Source organism: Lutra lutra, chromosome X (genome assembly GCF_902655055.1).
Source record: "Lutra lutra chromosome X, mLutLut1.2, whole genome shotgun sequence".
NCBI lineage: Eukaryota > Metazoa > Chordata > Mammalia > Carnivora > Mustelidae > Lutra > Lutra lutra.
The window spans coordinates 63,333,331-63,356,056 of record NC_062296.1 but is presented as its reverse complement, the minus strand read 5'-3'; the positions used below and the strand labels follow the sequence as shown (position 1 = coordinate 63,356,056).

General features: G+C 36.2%; 1 protein-coding gene across 4 annotated transcripts in view; it reads left to right on the top strand.

The window, feature by feature from the left end:
• Nucleotides 1-22,726, top strand: part of USP9X (ubiquitin specific peptidase 9 X-linked) — a 166,666-nt gene that overhangs the window by 80,733 nt on the left and 63,207 nt on the right. For 3 of the 4 annotated variants that reach the window (XM_047715204.1, XM_047715203.1, XM_047715205.1), the window contains 8 exons: nucleotides 1,252-1,367; nucleotides 1,583-1,834; nucleotides 1,906-2,044; nucleotides 4,166-4,318; nucleotides 5,400-5,504; nucleotides 10,200-10,406; nucleotides 11,629-11,765; nucleotides 13,264-13,412. In XM_047715204.1, the coding sequence (XP_047571160.1) occupies nucleotides 1,252-1,367; nucleotides 1,583-1,834; nucleotides 1,906-2,044; nucleotides 4,166-4,318; nucleotides 5,400-5,504; nucleotides 10,200-10,406; nucleotides 11,629-11,765; nucleotides 13,264-13,412 (1,258 nt within the window). The remainder of the gene's footprint in view (nucleotides 1-1,251; nucleotides 1,368-1,582; nucleotides 1,835-1,905; nucleotides 2,045-4,165; nucleotides 4,319-5,399; nucleotides 5,505-10,199; nucleotides 10,407-11,628; nucleotides 11,766-13,263; nucleotides 13,413-22,726) is intronic. The other variant, XM_047715206.1, reaches the window with a different exon arrangement.

Here is a 22,726-nt window from a genome sequence, read left to right as displayed (position 1 = left end):
AGTGGAGAATTTAATTGATTTCAACATAAAATCCTATCAAAACTACCTTTAGCTTACATATTGTCTGTTTGAAAGCAGTTACCTTATACTTCCATTTTCCCTTTGTCCTAGACATGTTTTTTTTTTTGTTTTTGTTTTTGAGTAGCTGTAAAAGTTATTTTTGCTTAAGGACTTAGTAGCAAAATTACCTTTTTTTCTCCCCTTGGTTTTTCCCTCAGTGGACTCTGAAATGGGGTCTTTTAGAAGAAACCAAGGTATAAAAGGTTGTCTTGGGTACATAAATTTTTAGATACATTTGATTCTAGATCTGTATATAATCTCTTCATTTGTTTTAAGTTTTTACATGTAAGCATGCTTTAATGCCACACACCATTGGCTGTTTCCGTTGCATTGTACCATTAGTTACTGCTGTCCCTTAGGGAAGAGTTTGAAAAACGATTCATACTTACTGCATTGTGTTTACCTCTAAGCTGAGAACTGGGGCACTCATGTGAGCCAGCAAAAGCATCAACCAGTATGTTCTAGTTAAGAGCAACAGATATAATACCAGTGGTTAGCTTTTAATTAATAGTGTGCTCTCAAGCTTTCAGATTATTGTATTAATAGGGAACGTTTAATTATTTACAACTACAGTAAAAAATGAATTCAAGGGGCTCCTGGCTGGCTCAGTGGGTTAAGCGTCTGCCTTCAGCTCAGGTCATGATCCTAGGGTCCTGGGATGGAGCCCCGCATTGGGCTCCCTGCTTGGCAGAGAACCTGCTTCTCCCTCTCCGTCTGTTGTTCTGCCTACTTGTGCTCTCTATCTATCACTCCATCAAATGAATAAATAAAATCTTTTTTTAAAAAAATGAATTCAAACATTATCTTAGGTTACCAAATATCCTTTTCTTATTTTTCAAAGAGTTTTTTTTTTTTTTAATCCCCCTAAACTTTAAAAAATAACTTTCAGATAATAAGATATTCTATAATGGGATCTCTGAAATAAAAACATGGCTTCTAATTCCTGTTCACCAGCTCTTTTGGTAAAACCAGCTGTACCCTACTGATCTGATCTGTACTGCTGCTTATGCTTTTTTCTCACAGACAGGATTACTGTGAATAATATGTAATATTTTATTTCAAAGATGATTTACCATAATTTTCTGTTTTTGAATTTCCTATTTCTAGTTTGTGTCAATCAAGAAATTACTTCAGATGGTGTTTTTTCCCTTAAAAGTAGGAAGTCAGTCTTTTTCTTTAACTCTATTACAGGGTTGGCTGGTGGATCTTCTCAACAAGTTCGGCACTTTAAATGGGTTCCAGATTTTGCATGATCGTTTTATTAATGGATCAGCATTAAATGTTCAAATAATTGCAGCCCTTATAAAGTAAGTTTGTTTCCAAATGAATCTTCAGTGTGTTCTAGGAATTGCTACTTAATTCCTTGGTAAAAATTTTCTTTTTACAAGTATGGTTTCCTCTTTTAACTGATAACTTGGATTTTTTTAAAAGTAATGTAAGTAAGTCTGAGTTTAGTCCTAGTTGATTGTAAGAAAGTGAGTATTACAAGAGGTTTTTTTTTTTTTTTTATTTCTTCTTTCAGACCATTTGGGCAGTGCTACGAGTTTCTCACTCTTCATACAGTGAAAAAGTACTTTCTTCCAGTAATAGAAATGGTTCCACAGTTTTTAGAAAACTTAACTGATGAAGAGCTGAAAAAAGAAGCAAAGAATGAAGCCAAAAATGATGCCCTTTCAATGATTATTAAATCTTTGAAGAATTTGGCTTCAAGGGTTCCAGGACAAGAAGAAACTGTAAAAAATTTAGAAATATTTAGGTTAAAAATGATACTTAGGTAAGATGTTTTCCTCTTGAAATAAACTGTGAATATTTAGAATCCCATTTAACACTGAATTTCTCTTCTAGATTACTGCAAATTTCGTCTTTCAATGGAAAGATGAATGCACTGAATGAGGTTAATAAGGTGATATCTAGTGTGTCTTATTACACTCATCGACATGGTAACCCTGAGGAGGAAGAGTGGCTCACAGCTGAACGAATGGCAGTAAGTCCTTTGGTTCTTCTTTCATGAATAAAAATCTGCCTAAGGCAAAAATTAGAATGGCTTTACTTAACATAGTAATAATAACATTTTAAAGAAAACCTTGAGTTTGGGAGGTGTTGGGACTGATTTATGACTCTTAATTCTCAGAACTTTTTGTAATAACATAGCTTATTTGGTAGTGATATAGGTAGCTTCGCACATCTTTGATAAACTTACTGCTGAATGTAGGTATTCCAAAGTAATTATAAGCTTGTTGGGAGGTTTTGGTTGAAGTGGAGTAGATAAAGGTGATCTTGGGGATAGATTAGATAGTATCTGGTACCTGATGAATGAAGTGGCCTATTGTTCATTTCACTGATGCCACTTACAGATCTTAAAACAGGAAATATAATTATTGGAATAAGGTGTACATGAATTAATATTTTATTATTTTAAGAACCTCACAAGCACTTCTGTTCATACTATTCTAATGTTGAATGTTTAGGAAACTTTACCATAGATCCTGCCTTTTTGGGGGGGGGGGAGCTGTCATTTATTTTAGAGAGTTACACAAGTGGGGGTAGGGGCAGAAGGAGAAAGAGCGAGGGAGAGAGAGAATATCTCCAGCAGACTCCCCAATGAGTGTAGAGCCTGGCATGGGGATCAGTCCCATAATCCATAAGATCATGACCTGAGCCAAGACCCAGCTGAGCCACCCATGCACCGCTTACCATAGATACTTCTCTGTTTTATAGTTTTAAAATACATAAGTATGCCGCTTAAAAAATATTGGAGGAATAACTTAGTGCATAGTGTCTGACAGTACTGAACAGACATCTATAACAGAACTGACCTTGCTCTCATGGCAGCCTCAGTTTAATAGGGGGAACAACGATTAGGATGTGATAAAGAGTATGTGGAAGATGCATAGACATTGGCCCTGTGTTAAGGGTTAGGTGTAAAACATCTGATTTTGTATATGTGATTTGTGTGTCTAGTTTGTTGGGAGGCTGAACACTGTTTCTCAGAGTATGGTCTGTGGTTGGCTTCTGGTCCTTGAACCATTGCCAGTGCTAGAGGAGTACAGAAAATGGCATCAAGTGTTTAGAAACTTCTGTAGAAATTTGACATTGCCCCATACTTCCTGTGTTTTACAAACAGATTAGATTCTAATTAGATTCTAATCTGTAACAGATTAGAAATAAAAATGGACCCTTACCACCTGAGAGGTGTGCTTATCCAGCACATTTGGGGGCTTAATACTTTATTATTCTCATTAAGTTGAATACTGTAAAATTACACAATATGGGCTGTTACCTTTTTGTATCATGAGTCAGTTTTCTTCTATTGGTATAGAAAATAAATGCCAGTCAGCAACATAGCGTAGTGTTACAGAAACACAGGCTTGGGAAGCATGTAGCCTTATTTTCAGTTCCACTTCTAACACTTCTGAGCCTGTTTTACTCTTCCATAATAGGATAATATTTCCCTCATTGGGATTGTTTGGAAGATTAAAGTGCTACTGGATAAACAGTAGTAGCTTAATTGGTTAATAAATAAAGCAAAAAATTAAAAGGGCGTGTTTTCACCAAAATCATTACCAATGTAAGGAAACAAAGATCTTGTTGCCCACTCTGCCTGAACCGTGGTGCTTGCTGTACTTAAATAACACTTTTCTGTGTAAGTGCTGGAGTAGAATCTTTTTTTTAAAGATTTTATTTATTTGACAAAGAGACAGAAAGGAACTCAAGCAAGGAGAGTGGGAGAGGGAGAAGCAGGCTTCTCACGGAGCGAGGAACCCAATGTGGGGCTCAATCCCAGGACCCAGGGATCATAACCTGAGCCAAAGGCAGATGCTTAATGACTGAGCCACCCAGGCACCCCTGGAGTAGAATCTTTTTAATAATTGCACTATTTCTGATTCATGGAAACATTTCTGTATGTGCAAAATTAAGTTCTGTGTAATTATTGGTTTTTTTCATAGTTTGAATTAAAACAGCACATAAACCTATTACATTAGTCTCTTTGTTTTTTTTTAATTCCTACTAATGTTTAAAGTGTGAATAATATTTCATACATATTTTTTAAAAAGCTCCTGTGTTTCAGTTTCTTCTTTAAAAGAAGTTTTTGAATTATGTTTAGGAATGGATACAGCAGAACAATATCTTATCCATAGTATTGCGAGATAGTCTGCATCAACCACAGTATGTAGAAAAGCTAGAGAAGATTCTTCGTTTTGTCATTAAAGAAAAAGCTCTGACATTACAAGATCTTGATAATATCTGGGCAGCACAGGTAAGAAGTTTCAGATGGTGACTCTTTGCTTTTTACAAGAAAGATACTAAAAACTAAATATAGTAGTTGTGAAACAGGATGAACGCTTATATTGTTTGACTTCTTGTACATTTAAATGCTCATGATTTATAGAAATCTTATCAAGAATCTTTTTAAAATAGCCAGTAATACATATTTTTAAAGATTTGTGAAAGAAAAAAGATCTATGTAGTTATTTTAGAGAGAGCATGGGGAGGGACAGCAAGAGGGAAAGAGAGTCTTAAGCAGACTCCATGCTGAGTGCAGAGCCTGACACAGGGCTTAACCTCACAACCTGAGCTGAAACCAGGAGTCGGATGCTTAACTGACTGTGCCAACTAGGCACCCTGAAACAGCTAATAATATTTTAAATATATTCATCAGTTGCGTATGTTTGGTACAGGTTAGCAATTTGTAGGTGGTTTGTTTTTTTGTTTTTTAGTATTCATTACAAATTTTTGACCGAAGTATTTTATTCACACAGTGTTCTATTAGTTTCTTCATAAACTTAATTCAAAAAAAAAACTTTGGTGTCAATAGAGTTAAATCACTAGATTTATTTATGTAGACTTGTAATAATCCAAAGGATTTATAGCTTTTCTGAAAGAAAAGTAAAGTTTTTGGTTTCAGAGCCAGAAACTAGGTGATTCCTTTGATTACCTCAATGACAGGTTTCTACTGGGATCACTTGGAAGTATTGTTGAGTTTTAGATTACAAAGCTTCATGTTTTGAGTCTGTAGAAACCAAGGAAACATTCAGTTTTCCTTTTGAGTGCTTAAGGTTCCAGTTTTGGAACAGTACCATTGGTGTGCCTTATTGTAATGTTAAAATTGGCCCGTTTAAATTCCCAAGTACACATTAACCATGTATATCAAGGAATTAATTTGTCAGGTTTTAAAGGCCAGTTCTAAAGCATTTTTTAAATGTATGAATTTTGTTATGTTTTACCCTTAGATGAAGCTGGTGGGAATAGTTTAATTAATAGCTGTCAGCAGTCAATATACACAACTTTATCTGCTGTTCAAATTCTAATATGCTATGTTTTCTTTGGTTTTTCAATAGGCAGGGAAGCATGAAGCCATTGTGAAGAATGTACATGATCTGCTGGCAAAGTTAGCATGGGATTTTTCTCCTGAACAACTTGATCATCTTTTTGATTGCTTTAAGGTAATAGCATAGTAAAGTAGTGCCACTTCGTTTTAATAAAATTACCAGAATTACCTTATTAGATCTGTGAGTTTCTCTTAGTCAATAAATACTTCAGTAGAAATTATTGAACAGTTCTTGGTGTGAAGGAATTAGTCTTTTTTTTTTTTTCTAATGAGAATTTTTTTTTTTTTTTTTTTTAAGATTTTATTTATTTGACAGAGTGAGAGAGGGAACACAAGCAGGGGGGCAGTGAAAGAGAGAGAAGCAGGCTCCATACGGGGCTCATTCACAGAACCCTGGGATCATGACCCGAACTAAAGGCAGCCACCTAATGACGTGGCATCCAGGCTCCCTCCAATGAGAACTTAATGTTCATTTTTATAATAATAGCCCTCATAAATACGGAATCTTTTTTAAACTCAGGTTGTGAGTTTGGATTCCTTTCCCCTAGCAGTTTGAATTTTTATTAATAGGTTCGGGTGCTCTGTAGGACTTCAGGGAAGGACGATTGGTTGCAATAAAAAATAAAGTGTCAATATCGGGATTACCCATATCTTGGTATCCTAGGGTGATGTGCACAGGCAAATGGAAGTGTAATTTATAAGGTAGCCCAAGAGTGCCCCTATAGCGATACCTGCATTGGTATCATTTTAAGGCCATATTGTGTTGTGGTCTCTCTATGATTGCTAGTATTGGGTTTGTAAAAACCGTATGATTGGTAAATATGTGGATTAAGAATATACGACTTTATGGCAATAGCAGTGTTCACAAGGGTTGAGGGGTGTTGTATTAACAACTGGCATTGGATGATAAAGGTATCTTGTTTAAAGTAACAGTTATGCTGACTGCTGTCGGGAACATAAGTTGCTGCAACCATCTTGGAAATAGATTGGTATTTCTTGAAAAGTATAGAATTTTCATGACTCATCAGTTTGACTTCTCAATATATCCTCTAGAGAAACTCATGCATATGTGTGCCAGGATAACACTTTAACATTTGCAGCAGAATTATTTGTAATAGCAAGCAAGGAAATGGCTTTGTGGAATGTTCCTACAGTGAAATAGTTCACAACAGTGAGAAGGAGCAGATTTGAGCAATTCAACCACATGGATGAGTCTAATAAAGTTGAAGAAAGGAAGAAAATCACAATTCATATACCGTGATTGCATTAACATAAACTTCAGATTAAGACCCCAGCTAGCTTCTTGCTTACCATGTTATTTTTTGACCTGGGTAATTGTTACACAGGTGTTTACATTATGTACTGTAGTAATGGTATATATTTATACCTTTCTTGATGGGTATTTCCCAATAGAAGAAAAAAATGAATTACTGGCTTATATCCAGACCAGGTAAATCTGCATTGTTTGGTATGGGGCCTGGGAGTCTGTATTTTAAGCAACATTCTCAGATGAATCTTAAGTATATTAAAGTTGTAAATAATTGCCTTATGGAAAAATTCAGTTTGAAATCTATCAAAGGCAGCTTAGGAAATAATAGAATCCGTTATCATGGGTACTCTAAAATTAATTGCCATTCAGTTTTAATCTTGAGATGACTTCCGAATTGGCACGTACATGATCAAGATAGCCATGATAGAAAAGAAGAAAGAGGTCAATTGCTGTTACAGCCCCCGAACCCTCCTCTTCTAAGGATAGTTTAAATATAATAACAGTCTAAGTACAAACGTGGATTGCATTCTTTTTTTCCCTCCCCTTGGCTAAGCTGGTGTTTACTAAGCACTTGTTATTTGGTAACAAGCACTGTTTTCTGAAATACTGAAACTTTCTCTTAAAGATGATTCAGAGGAAGCATGAAGTCCAGATCACTTTGCAGTTCTTTATGGACTGGGACCAAATGATTTCAGACATGTTGATTAGTTTTTATATAGGTATTTGCATAGTCTAGTTTTAAGTAAGTTTTTGTTCTTAAAGCAGTTATACCATTGTACAGTCCCGTCAGGGTTTTCACATCCTTGCCAGCAGTTGTTTTTGTCAGAATTTTGGATTTGTGACAGTCTGCTTGGTGGGAAATGTCTCATTGTGGTATTGGTTCTTAGATCCTTGATCACTAATGAGGTTGAACACCTTTTTATATGTTGCTTTTCTTTATTTTTTTGTGAAAATCCTATTGAAGTTTTGTTCCTAATTTTTCCCTATTGGCTTGTTTTTTTTCTTAGTGGTTTGTAGGAGTTCTTGGCATTCTCAGTGGTAGTCCTTATCAGTTCAAGTGTTGCAAAGAATTTCTCCCAGTCTGTCGTTGGTCTTTTTCATTCTCCATATGGTGGCTTTGGATGAATAGGTGTTCTTAACTGATTTTTTCCTTAGTTGATTTTGTGTGTAATTATTTTAGTATATATCCCTCAGAGATGAGTACATGAAGAAAAAAATTGTATTATTATCATACCTAAAAAAACTTAATAGTTCTGTAGTACGGTCAAATAGTGTTAAACTTCAGTTTTCTCAGATCATTATTTTTGACATTTGTTTGAATCAGGATCCATACTTTGTGTAATTGGTTGTATCCGTCATTTAACTCTCTTTGAATCTACAGTTTCCCCCTTTTTCTTTTTCATTCTCCCTGCAATCTGTTTGTTGAAGAAGCTGTAATTAAGGATTGTTGTGTTGTTTTATATCAGTAGTATAAAATACAGGCTTGTGGAGGTTTTTTCCCCCTTTTGCTAGAATACATCGTAGGTGGTCATGTGCTCTTAATTCAGGAAGCATGTAATGCCTAGTTACTTTTCAGTTACCTCTCTTAAGATCTTTTTTTTTTTTTTTAAGATTTTATTTATTTACTTGACAAAGATCACAAGTAGGCAGAGAGGCAGGCAGAGAGAGAGAGGAGGAAGCAGGCTCCCCACTGAGCAGAGCGCCCGATGTGGGGCTTGATCTCAGGACCCTGGGATCATGACCTGAGCCAAAGGCAGAGGCTTTAACCCACTGAGCCACCCAGGCGCCCCACTTAAGATCTTCTTAATTGTAATATCTAATATTTCAGTTTTTTTTTCATGTATCCTTAGACGTTTTTATATTTTTCGTAATTTTGAGGGGTCTATGAGGAATTATAAATATGTGCTAAAGTTGTCTTCCAAGAGAGCCCTTATTTATCAAATTGCAAATGTGTAATAATCCCATTGAAAGAATCTCCTGTAATTAACATAGTCATCCTTCTTTTGTTTGCTGTTAGGTTGATTTCACTCTGTTTTCTAATAAACACTCATTAGCAGCTTTATACCTACATTTCTCATATTGTTTAGCAAAACATCCCTGGCCTTTACCCGTGGCATGCCACCATCAGACACACCGCACCCCAGGCGCATTGTGTAAACTGGGCATTTGTAAAAATACTATTTTCAGAGTTTTTTTTTTCCCCCATTGTGGAGATTTTAAATGAGTGTTGTATCTTTTATTTTATTTTATTTTATTTTTTTTTAAGATTTTATTTATTTATTTGACAGAGAGAGATCACAAGCAGGCAGAGAGGCAGGCAGAGAGAGAGGAGGAAGCAGGCTCCCTGCTGAGCAGAGAGCCTGATGCGGGGCTCGATCCCAGGACTCTGAGATCATGACCTGAGCCGAAGGTAGCGGCTTAACCCACTGAGCCACCCAGGCGCCCGAGTGTTGTATCTTTTAAATTGAAATGTAATAGCACCATATTTCTGCATATTAGAAATTGTTTTTATTGGTTAAGAACAGACTTTGTTAGACTATCTTGTTTTCATATGATTAGTGCACAGTGTGCACAGCTGATGAGAGATCATCAGCTTTTAAAATTTATTATGAAAATCTTTGTATATATCAGGTTGTCATTGCCATCTTTTTTTTTTTTTTTTTAAAGATTTTTTATTTATTTATTTGACAGAGAGAGATCACAAGTAGATGGAGAGGCAAGGCAGAGAGAGAGAGAGAGGGAAGCAGGCTCCCCGCTGAGCAGAGAGCCCGATGCGGAACTCGATCCCAGGACCCTGAGATCATGACCTGAGCCAAAGGCAGCGGCCTAACCCACTGAGCCACCCAGGCGCCCTCATTGCCATCTTTTAATACAATTTTTCTTTTTCTTTCTTTTTTTTTTTTTTTAAGATTTTATTGATTTGAGAGAGATCACAAGAGCAGGGTGGGGTAGGGGCAGAGGGACATTGGAGCTGAATGCCATGACCCTGGGATCATGACCTGAGTAGAAATCAGATGCTTAACTGACTGAGCCACCTAGGCACCCCTTAGTATAATTTTAAAGTCACGAATAACAGACTGAATCTCAGGCAGTGGTTTTCAGCGAGTCAATTCCGTACCTCTCACCCCCACTATCAGAGATAATTTGGCAGGAAATGGACATAGTTTTTGTTGTCACAGCTGGGAGGAAGAGTTGCTACTAGCTTCTACTGGGTAGGGGCTAGGGATGCCGCTAAACATCCTACTGTGCATGGGACAGCCCCAACAACAAAAATTTCTCCAGCCTAAAATGTTAGTACCAAGGTTGAAAAACCCTGATGTTAAGTATTTAACTATAAAATACAGAGGGTGGGTTTTTTTCTTTCTTTCTTTCTTTTTTTTTTTTTTTCCTTTGGTCCTAATGTTTAATTCTGCCCTATCTTATCTCTCAGTTATCACTAGAATGTGTTTTTCCCATGAATATAGTTAATTCCATGATGCCTGATTTAATCACTGGTGGGTAAATTTGTTGTTTTCATGTCCTTTTAATTTTTTTTTCCAGGCCAGTTGGACAAATGCAAGTAAAAAGCAGCGTGAAAAGCTACTTGAGCTGATACGTCGCCTTGCAGAAGATGATAAAGATGGTGTGATGGCGCACAAAGTGTTGAACCTACTGTGGAATCTGGCCCACAGTGATGATGTACCTGTAGACATCATGGACCTGGCTCTCAGTGCCCACATAAAAATACTAGATTATAGTTGCTCACAGGTAAGGTGAACCTTCATTCTCAGGATGGCTTAAATCTAGAATAGTTCTACATCTTTTGATGTTAGTTTTGAAATGATCTTCAAGAATTGACTCACTTCCTTCGTGTAAGTCTGCCTTCCTCATGTTAGGTCTCTATGTCAAAATTTTGTGTATCATCTGAAAAGCATTTTAGTCTCCTTCGGAGAAAAACAGTATTAAAAAAAATAAAACCAGGTTATATAGTAATATTGTCAAATGCGTGGTGCTAAAATTACCAGTTTCAAATTGATCATAAGATACTAAAGCTGATGAGGGGCTTAAGAGGTAAGAGATTTGAGTTTTCTTTGCTCACAGGGAAATTAAGAAAAATTAATAGAATTTTCTAAATGGTAAAACATTTTGAGCCTTGCCTGTGAGCAAATCACACAATAGCTTCCCTGCATTCTAACTTGTATCATGTTAACTATTAACTTATGGTAAAATGAAAATTGTTGATTAAATAATTTTCCACTTGTTTAAACTGTTTGCTACACTGATGAACTGAAATTTAGGTGAGAGCTAATAAGCTCAAGTAGGTGTATGTGATTCAGATCCCATTCAGATTTTTTTTTTAACTACATTTGCTTGTGACAATTCATTAAATATTTAGTATATCAAATACTAATAAGAACCTTCAGTTTAAATTATTTCATTAAACAGAGACATACACACAAAAAGTAATCCAAACTTAAACTTCTTAGGTGCAGAAACCTGCATTTCTGATTATTGTTGATTTAGGGGAAGGAGTAAATAAGGTATGAGGAGTGATCATATTTGAAATAATTTTGAGTTTGTAATACTTTTATGTGTCCATCTTTTTGTGTGTATGTCCATATGCCCTTAGTTTTATTTTCGGTGAAACTCTTTAGCTTAGTTGCCATACCATTATTTTCTTGGTTAAATAGAAATTTTTGGTATCCCTCACTATGCTAAAACAGTCCCATGTAGAATAACAGTTGGGGTTTTGTGTTACTGCTGAATTTTATTATATGATAAAATTCTTTGAAACATTGGATAGTGCTGTTTTACTTTTTGTCGTTTTGGTAGTAAATGTGAAATAAAAATGTATTCACTGCTTTTTAAGACTGCTAAGCTCTTTTCTGCCATTATTACATGCTTGTGATAATCTTATAAGAAGCCGTATTTTATCATTGGAGATGGAGTTTTCCTGTGTATGACCTATCTAAAATTTTTTTTGTTTAAGGACCGTGACACACAGAAGATCCAGTGGATAGATCGCTTTATAGAAGAACTTCGTACAAATGACAAATGGGTAATTCCTGCGCTGAAACAAATTAGAGAAATTTGTAGTTTGTTCGGTGAAGCCCCTCAAAATTTGAGGTAAGGCTTTTAATGGGAAGTTTGAATATTTCTGTTTTTACATTTTATTGGAAAAAAATAGCACTGTAACTTGGTAAAAGCAGATTTTTCAAAAGAAAGTGGGAAGTTGATAGGCTAAGAGAAAGGTTAATTTAGAACAAAAGACATATCCACATCCTTGATTTTATTGATGAGAAAGTAAGCCACAATTAAGTGATAAATACCAGAATCAGCAATATTCTGTATTACTCATGAAAGATGATGAGATATGGTTTAAAATATTTGATTGATTTTAGTTAAATTTCTGTTAGTGGTATGTATGTATGTATATATGTATATATTTTATAAATATTGGTCTTTAAATATAATCATCTTATATGCCAAATTCTGGTTAGTAGAATAATTTACCCTGGTATTTTCTAAGAGTTGGAATAGTTAACGTGGAAAGTTAAAAATAATGTTCAGAGAGAGTGAGAGAGTGCTAGGTGTAGTACCAAGAGTATTTATAGTGCGGTCAGGATTCCTGGGTATGACCGTTGTGTCTAAATAGTCGTATCTTGTAAAGATTTACTAATTGAAAGAAACATGTTTTTCTTATGTGTAAAATTAGATGATTGACAAAGATCCTTTGCAGCTCTAGATTATTGTGATTATGCCTAAGACAGAAAAGGCCATATATATTTTGGTTTCAGTGGTTGAACTTTGTCTCAGTTTTTTCCAAAGGCTTGAAAAAATACAAAATTAGAAAAGCTGTAGGGATAAACAGTGGAGAAAATCCAGACACGTATCTTACTAATAGTAACATTTATTTGAGAGACATATTTTTATTTTTGGGCCACTGTACATAATGCCTTTTTGCCTTTCTCAAATGAATTAATTTGTCTGTTGTAGAAAGAGTAGTTTACATACTCTTTCACGGTACAGTGGCTTCATCTCCACTAGAATAGTAATGGCTCTGAGAGGTTAATTGCTTTCAGTGAAGGTAGCAGAACAGGTTGGAAAGGAACTAGATGTCTTTCTGGTGATACCTGTTGGCAAATACATGTACAAACCAAGTGTCCCAGAATGTACCTTGAAAGGCTAATAAATAAAATTTTACAGAAAGCATTTTCTTTGATCAAATTCTTTACTATTATGACATAATGTTTGTGATGCTAGTCCCGTAAGAGAGTTAAGTTCCTGTTTTATAATTCTGGACATAATCATGTTAACATACACAAGTGCTTTACTATTTCTGTGGTATAGGAGTAGAGATTAGTCATTGAAGTAGATGCCCATGTTGAGATTGGGGAATATTAATGTATAGTTTCCATGTAAATAAGAATAATGGAGTAAATGTCTGATTTTTGAGGCATTATTTTCTTTTAAATTACTTGATATTGTTATTAAAGTAACAGCCAAGAGTATAATTCTATCATGAGGAAAACCATTTAAACATTTTTAAGTAGTAGCTAAGAATTTAGATTGTATAGGCTCTTTTGAATGCAACGGAGTTTAATTGCCTAATTATATTGTTAAGTTCTTCTCGTTTCAGTCAAACTCAGCGAAGTCCCCATGTATTTTACCGCCATGACTTAATCAATCAACTTCAGCACAATCATGCCCTAGTTACTTTGGTAGCAGAAAACCTTGCAACTTATATGGAAAGCATGAGGCTGTATGCTAGAGGTATGTATTATAGGCTCACATGAAATAAGGGAAATAACAGCCAACTTCCCAGCATTTTTTTCATCAGTTACCTCACAAATGGACACCACAAGTATTTGAAAGATGGACGATAATGGGTTTTATTAACTGTGTTCCTTTGTGAGTTTCTGTTCCATTTTTACTCTGAATTTTTACCCACCGTAAATTCCGAGCCAGCATTTCACAGCTCTTTCTTTAGTGCTTGCCTTCCCCACTCTCCTAGTTAAATTGATTTATTTTTCTTCTCCGGGAGTTCTGCCTGCCTATACTGTGTCATTGCTTGTTACCTTCTTTGGAATGTACTTGATTTATTCTCAACCTTTGTTTCCTTACTACCATCACCTTCATTTTTTCATGAAAACTTGCGTTGTCTAAGTCTGTTCTTGTTTATGTTATAGTCCCTTTATAATCCTAAATCCTTATTTCGTAAGTCTTTCAGACTTTGTGAATTAGAAAATTCACAAGAACAATGATATGAAACTACAAGAATCCATATGTTTATGTTGGTTTTCAAAGTGTGAATTTGTTTAAACATGTTAGGGTAGAGTTTCCTGAGGTTTCAGCAGCCAGTTTTTACATTCCTACCATATGTAGTCTACGGCCATACCACCCTGAACGCGCCCGATCTCGTCTGATCTCGGAAGCTAAGCAGGGTCGGGCCTGGTTAGTACTTGGATGGGAGACATTCCTACCATATGTAGAGCTCTGTTTCAATACTCATTTTTGCCCTCTGGCAGTTGAGTTTATCTGTGCCTAGGGTAAGGATGGGTTTTCAGTGCAGATTCCATTTTGTAGGCCCAGCTTTGTTGCCATAGCCATAGAGAGAAAACTTTCTACTACCACTGCTAGAAATAGAATTGAACATAATGGTTCCTGAACATATACTACTAATTTTAACATTTTATAGTAGGTAAGAATCTGGAGGAGCCAATAGTTATATATTTAAAATAGTATTTCTAACACTCATTATTTGAAGAGCAGATTAGACCCTTGGCATTCTCGAATAAAATCCCAAGATACTTATAAATCATAGGATTTGTTTAACACAGGGATAAATATCTATTTATATATATATAGATATATCTATATATATATTCCCATCTAAAATTTACATAAACATAATGGAAAAATTAAGCAGCTCTTCAGATATGCCTCCTAATTGTATTGACTCCTTGGTTCTTCCATTTACCACCTCTGGACCAGCTGAGTCCTCCAGAATGTAGAGCTAGGTAAGCAGTCTAAGCATCAGGTGGCTGATAAGTACCAGGCAGTGGTCTTGTACTGTTTCAGGCCTGAGTTCCTTCTGAGCAGCATGACAAGACAATTGGAGCAATACAGGAACATAATCATGTAATTTATGTTCTGTACCAAATGCAACTAAAATTTAAGAGAAGTATAGGAGGTTTCTGTGTAATACACCCAAGACGTTCCAGCATCTGGGCTCAGTTTAACATAATGCAGATTCTTTGTTACGGTCTCATCTCTTGCTGGTACAAAGTCCTTACAAATGCCATTGCAGGCCTTCCCCCCCAAAATGGGGCCATATAAATCATATGTGCTGCATTGCTGATTTTTATTTACTTCATTTGTATGTGATGTTTCAATTCTTTTCATTGCCAGAAGTTGAGTACTGTGCTGTTGGGGTAGTCAGGAGTCGATGGTGCATGTGCAATTTAGCCTCACTAGGGTCAGAAGCTTTGTTTTAGTCCGATTCTACATGAGTCATTCCCTCCTCTCAATTTTATTGTCAAAAGAAGTCTTCAGGTTTCCCTCCTTAACATCTGAGCCACCCAGGCAGCCCTAGTTTTCCCTCCTTAAATTTTCTGTAGCTCCAAAAAGTGAGAGGTACGACTCTTCATACAAGTGAGATTGTCTAGATTTGAAAATGACTACACACATATTAGGTCAAGTTAAAGTATGCTGGGACAATGCCTGGCACATAGTAGTAAGCTCTTGGATTTTTGTTACTGACAGTTCCTTGAATTTGTTGACACACCTTCTGTTTCTCCCAACTTTGCTAATTTTTCCTCCTTTAATACAATACTCTTCAGATTAATACCAAACGGTTAGTCCTCAGATCCTTAAATATGGAGAGAGGGGCTTGAGTACTTTTTAAAACTATTAAAATCCTTCTGTTATAATGAACTTTCCGGAGTATTGCGTCACTTCTGTGGTAACATCAGCCACCAGTTTCTGAACTTGAAATTCTAAAGTAAATTACAGCTTTTGTCTCTGTATAATAGAAGTAGTTCATAGATCTCATTAGGTATGAGACATTTGCAGGATGACATCAAAAGCTTCCATAATTTTCCGATACTCTTAATTTCTGATAACTATTCTATCAGTATTACATATTTGTCCTGCCCATATTTCATCTCCACCAGCATCTTTAGTTTTGGAATACAACATTTTTACAGTAGTGTGGTCAGCTGATTTTACCTCCTCTTTTAATATTACTTAGATAAAGTAATGAATTTATTAAAATTCTCTAATATTTATTCATGTGTTCATACTAGTAGTGCTTTCAGATACAAGTGCATACAGGGATCCTTTAAAAGTTTCTTCGTGCATACAACAAAGTAGAAGACCACTTTTAATTTTCACTCACATTTGCCTTATTGGTAGGGTAGTCATTGTATTATTGACTTGAACGCTTATTGATAGTTTTATTTACCATTTTTCCTGGTTTCTGAATAGAGTTGTAGGACTCATTTTCATTATATATCATATGTTTGCATTCTGTTTTCTAAGGACTACCACTTCCAGTGACCTCTTTCCAATCTCTTAGATCCAATACTGGACATTTTTAGGAACATTTTTTCACATGAAAGATTTCTTCCTGAGTATCATTAACCAACAGTGCGGTCTGCCTTAGGGTCAAATCCTGGTCTAGACTTTCTCAGCTTTGGCTCATTCCTACATATCAGTCATGAAAAACAGTTAAATCTGTGTGGGCTCTTTGTGATTTAAAAAAAAATTGAGTATTCATTTTATAAATAGCTTACAGTTCTCTACAGTACTGGTTATTTTCTAAGGCTTGGTGCAAGGAAAGTACTTAAGATGGTACTCCAATATCTTATTTTAGAAAGTTAGAAAGGGCTTAAGGAATTTTGTTAAGGGGTGCCTGGATGGCTTAGTCATATGAGTATCAGACTCCTGATTTTGACTCAGATCATCTCAAGGGTCATGAGATAAAGCCCCAAGTCAGGCTCTGCACTCAGCAGGGAGTCTGCTTGCCATTCTCTATCTTTGCCACCCCCACCCCTGCCCCGCCAAAGGTGTGCTTATTCTCTCAGATCTTTTAAAAAAAAAAAAAAAAAAGGGAGGAACCTTGACCTGTCAAAACTAAATAGGAGTTGGCTCTCACTGGCCAAAATTAGGTCAAAATAAATAAAAATAACAACCCATTGAATAAAATACAAACCCCTAAGTCCATGCTGAAAGAAAGGGAAGTGTACCAACTAATACATGTAGAACATGTGATGATTTAAAAAAAAAAAAAAATGGGATGAGGGGTTTAATTTTTTGAATGGTGGGAGTAAGATGCTCAGTTGACCTTATTTGTTTTTTTTAAGACTTTTTTTTTTTTTTTTAAGATTGTTTGTTTTAGAGAGAGGGTCCAAGGGGGTGGTGGGAGAGAGAGCAAGAATCTCAAGCAGACTGTCCTCTGGGTGTGCAGCCCAACATGCGGCTCAATCTCAGAACCCTAAGATCATGACCTGAACCGAATTCGAGTTGGACACTTGTCCGACTGGGCCACCCAGGTGCCCCTCAGTGGACCTTTTCCTTAACAAAACCATTTCACTGAAATTTTAAATAATCATTGAAAGTACCTGGGAATTATTCTACAGGATACAGAAAATAGGGAAACAATTATTCAAGAAAATCTCTTGAAAAGAGCAGCAGGAGTTTGTAGCAGTGGAGCCACAACTTTTACTCCCTTCCCTCAGCTGCCAGTCTAGGGCTGTGGTTACACTATATGGCATTTCTTATCTTGCCCAGTTAAGTTTTGCAGAAGTTCTCTTCTAAGGCAGTCATGGTAAAACAGAGACTCTGTTATCCTGAAGTGTCTGCTCATAGGGCTGAAGCTTTACTTCAGGCGTGGTAGGCTGAGAATACTGAAGCTCCAATTACTTCCTTTGCAGCTAGCTATGTCATAAGATGGAAATTCTGTGCCTAGAGGGACAAACTGAGAAAATCAAGGGCTAGTACTGTTTCCCACACACTAGTACCACTCAGAGGCAGAGGTATCACGCTGGGAGAAGCTGATTGCTATGTTGTTACCGGGTCCTGTGCAGTGGCATAGAAGTTCTGCCCAGAGGGAGAGACAGGCTGTAAGGACAAAGAGCCCAGCAGTTAGGCTTGAAGGGATTGACCTTATTTGGACCAGAGCATACTATTCCTAAGAGTATTATTAAAAGCAGTGGAAATTTTGGTGAAGAGCAATAAGAGGAAGCTTGTAGTTTCTCTGTACTCATATTAACCCACGAAACAGCAGAGCAAGCAAAAGTTAAACAGATATCTAGATAAAGAGAGCCAAGGTGAGCCCTCCTGGGAACATAGTCAACCCTAGGGGTCACAAATGTTCTGTACATGCATTAGATTGCTCCCACTCAGAAGCAATCAGAGCAAGACATGGACAAGTTGAAAACATTCTTCAGTCCACACACCAATCCATCAACAAAGGTTGTAAGCTTCACGGGCTCAAGGACTTAAATTTAGCTTCTGACCAAACACTGGATGAATTACAAGCAACATGACCCAAGGGCAACTATTAAGAAGCCAGGCTTAAAAGTAAAATTTTATCCCATTTAAAAGTAAAAGGAATAAAATATATCCCTTGTAGTCAAAAAGACTATGTTTCATAGCTAAGACTACCCTTGTGAGCAATGAGGAAGAAAAAAATATCTCTGGTACTACTACTTCTTGACTGAATGTGGGACAAAAACTACTTAAACTGTGATGGTAGCCTCCAAGCCACACTCATACCCAGTGGTAACAGGTAATCTAACTAGTCAAGGGGACTTAATTAACAGCCTTTGACCAGTAAGGGGCTAATGTTGAACCAGTAACAATCTACAGGTAGCAAGGCTGAAAGGTAAAAACAAGGAAGAAAAACACTGGGGTGAAATAGACTTGACTTAGTTCAGCCTAGTCCCTAAACAACCTAACACCACCAACCCAGGGAGTGAGTGGGTGGTAGCAGTATTCAGGTTGCTACAATACATTTAAATACCGAGATTTCAACCAAAAAAATATAAAAAAGTCTCACCCATACATACACAGACCACAGAAACTACCTCTGAAAGGGCCCAGATTGTAGACTTCGTAGACAAAAACTTGAAAGCAGTTACTACAAATACACTCAAGGACCTGTTGGAAATTTTGTCTGAAGAACTAAAGGGTAGTATCATGACAGTTTTAGTTGCTAATGGCAATAACAAGATAGAGTTTTTTCTAAAAAAGAAAACCAAAAGGAAATTCTCAAGTTGAAAAATGCAGTACCTAAAATGAAAAATTTGCCACAGGGGCTGAACAGTAGATTTGAGCTGGTGGAAGAATCAGTCTGTGAAGATTGATCAGTAGAAATTATGTAACCTGAAGAACAGTGAAGAAAGGATGAAGGAAAACTGAGAGAATCTTAGGGAAATATAGGACACCATTAAGATTACCAACTTAATGTAATAGGAGTACTGGAAGGATATGTGGGGGAGAGAAGGGAGCAGAAAAAGACATAATCACTGAAGACTTCTAGATTTCATTGAGAGACATTAACCTATACAAGAAGCTTAAAGAACTCCAAGTAAGTTAAAGTTAGAGAGACCTAGATGCAGGCACATCATAGTTGTAAGAAATTTTTAAGGATGTAGAAAAAAAAAAAAAGACTTCACAAGGAAACATGAGTAAAATTAACAGTTGTGTCTTAGAACTTCAGAGGGCATTAAGATAATGTACGCAAAGTGCTGGGGCAGTGGAGGGACCTAACAGCTAAGAATCTTATATTCAGCAAAACTATTTTTTAAAAATGAAGGCAAAATAAAGACCTTCCCAGATAAATACTGAGAATTTATTGCAAGCAGATTTGCCATGCAAGACATACTGAAGAACATAATTAGGCTGACATTAAGTGACATGAGATAGTAATTCAAAACTCCAGGGGAGCAATAAAAGAACTACAGGCATACCTTGTTTTATTGCTCTCTGAAGATAATTGCATATTTTACAAATTGGAAAGTTTGTGACAAGTCTGCATCAAACAATTCTATCAGTGCTATTTTTCCAGTAACATTTGCTCACTTCACATCCCTGTCACATCTTGGTAATTCGCACAGTATTTCAAATTCTTCCGTTGTACTTGTTAAGGTGATGTATGATTGGTGATTATGACTTGACAAACGCAGATGATCGGCATTTTTTTTTTGAAAGATCTTATTTATTTGAGAGAGAGAAAGAGATCACAAGCTTGGGGGAGGGGGATAGAGGAAGAAGCAGACTCCCCACTGAGCAGGGAGCCTGATAAGGGATTCAATCCAAGGGCCTTAGGATCATGGCCTGAGCTGAAGGCAGAGCTTAACTGCCACCCAGGTGCCCTGATTAGCATTCTTTAGCAATAAAGTATTTTTAAATTAAGGTATTACATTGTTTTTTAAGACATAATGCTATTTCCTGTTTAGTAGAATATGATACAATGTAAATCTAAGTTTCATGTGCACTATAAAGCCAAAGACTTCATTTGACTCACTTTATTGCAATACTTGATTTGTTTTGGGGTCCTGGACCCAAACTTGAAATATCTCATCCCTATAGAAGTTTTGAACACTATAAACCCATAGTGCATACCTACCTAACAGGTTTCTGTGGAATACTCCAACCAGCAACAGCAGAGTGTACATTCTTAAGTGTAAATAGAATATTCTGCAGGACAGACCATATTCTAGGCCATCAGCAGACCTCATTAACCTAAAATACTGAAATCCTATAAGGTAGGGGTTTTATCCATAATTGAATTAAATTATAAATCAAAAGGGAAATTTGGGGACTTCACAAGTATATGTTAGGTATATGCTCCTGGCTAACCAATGGGTCAAAGAAATGACAACTGTGTAATGAGAATAAACTGAGATGAGTGAAAACAAAATACCAAAACTTACGGAGAGTTGCTAAGTCAGTGCTCAGAGGGAAATTTATACCTCCAAATGTTTATTGTAAAGAAGAAAGTTAGCAGATCAGTAACCTTCAGAAACTAGAAAAGAGCAGACTAAATGCAAAGTAGGGAGGAAGGAAATAATGAATGTTGGAAGTGTAATCAAGTAAGTTAAGGGAGGAAAAAGAATATCAATGAAACTAAAAGTTTTTTTTTTGTTTTGTTTTTTGTTTTTTTTAAAGATCGGCAAAATTGACAAACCTTTAGCTAGGCTAAGAAAATGACTCAATTATGAAAATCAGAAGTAAGAGGGCATCACTACTGATCTTATGAAAAAGTATGAGAATACCAAATTACGGAAATTGAAGAAGCAATTAAAAAGTTGTATAGACTTATATCAAGTAAAAAGATTGAATTAGTAACCAAGAGACTTACCACAAAGAAGTTCCAGGACCAAGTGGTTTCATTAGTGAATTTTGCTGAACTTTAAAGAATTATCACCAGTCTTTCAGAAATTCTTTCAAAAAAATTAAGGAACACTCCTTCTATGAAGTTGTTAACTGCCCTGATAGCAAAATAATACGACATCAGAAGAAAACTGTAGACCAATATCCCTTATGAGTATAGATTCAGAATCATCAAAAATATCAAATTGGGCAACATAAAAAGTATTACGCGGTACCTGGCTGGCTCAGTTAAAAGAGCATGCAACTCTTGATCTTGGGGTTGTGAGTTCAACCCCCCACATTGGGCGTGGAGATTACTTAAAACCTTAGAAAAAAGGATTATGTATTGTTACTAATTGGAATGTATCTCTGGAACACAGAGTTGATTTGGCACCTAAAAGTCCATTGTGATGCACCATATTAATCCAGTAAAGGAACAAAACTGTGATCTTCTCAGTAGGTGAAAGGTATTTGACAAAATCTAACACCTTTCATTTTAAAATCATTCAACAAACTAGGAATAGAATGTAATTTTATCAACCTGATAAAGGGCATCTCAAAGATCTGACAGCTAATAACCTCATACTTAATGGTGAAAGTGGCTGCTTTCCCCTTTGGAACAGGTATAAGACAAGGATGTCCATCCTAGTCACTTCTAATTTAATCTTCCGTTGTAGGTGCTAGCCTGAGCAACTTGGCAAGAAAAATAAATCCTCTCTGGAAAAGAAGCAAAACTATTAGCACAGAAAACAACATCTGTATATAGAAGTCCCTAAAATCTATTAAACCTAATAAATGAGTTGAACTAGTTTGCAGGAATTAAGATTACAATGTCAGTTATATTTCTGTATGCTCAGCAGTGTGCAACCTTAACAATTTTATAATTTTATTTACAGTAGCTTTATAAAGAATGAAATACTTAGGAATGAATTGAACAAAAGGAGTATCAAACATACACTTCTTTTTGCTTTTTTAAAGATCTTATTTTTTTGAGTACTCTCTACACCCAGTGCGGACCTCAAACACAAAACCCTGAGATCAAGAGTCTCAGGCCCCACTGACTAAGCCACCCAGGCATCGCCAAAACTTGCACATTTTAAACTACAGGACAATATTGTTGAATAAAGTTAAAGATCTAAATAAAGGGAAAGATATTCCATATCCACTGAATGGAACACTTAATATTGTTAAGGTCACAGTACTCTGCAAGTTGATCTACAGATTCAACACAATCCCTATAAAAATCCAAACTTCTCTCTCTTTACAGAAATTGACAAGCTGATCCTAAAAATTTGGGAAATGCAAGGGACCGTAGGACCCTAATAGCCAAAACAGTCTTGATGGTAAAAACCAAAATTGGCTGGCCTGTAATGCTTCCTGATTTCAAAACTTAATGCAGAATAGCCATAATCAAGACAGTGTGGTACTGACATAAGAATAGATGTATGCATCAGTGAACTATAATTGATAATCTAGAAATAATTAAATTTATGCTTGACTTTTTTCTTTTTTTTGAAGATTTTATTTATGACAGAGAGCAAGAGAGGGAATACAACAAGCACAGGGAAGCTGAAGAGGGAGAAGCAAGGGAGCCCGATATGGCACTCCATCCCAGGATGCTTGGGATCATTACCTGAGCTGAAGGCAGATGCTTAACGACTGAGCCACCCAGGCACCCCTAAATTTCTTTTAAGGTTTTATTTATT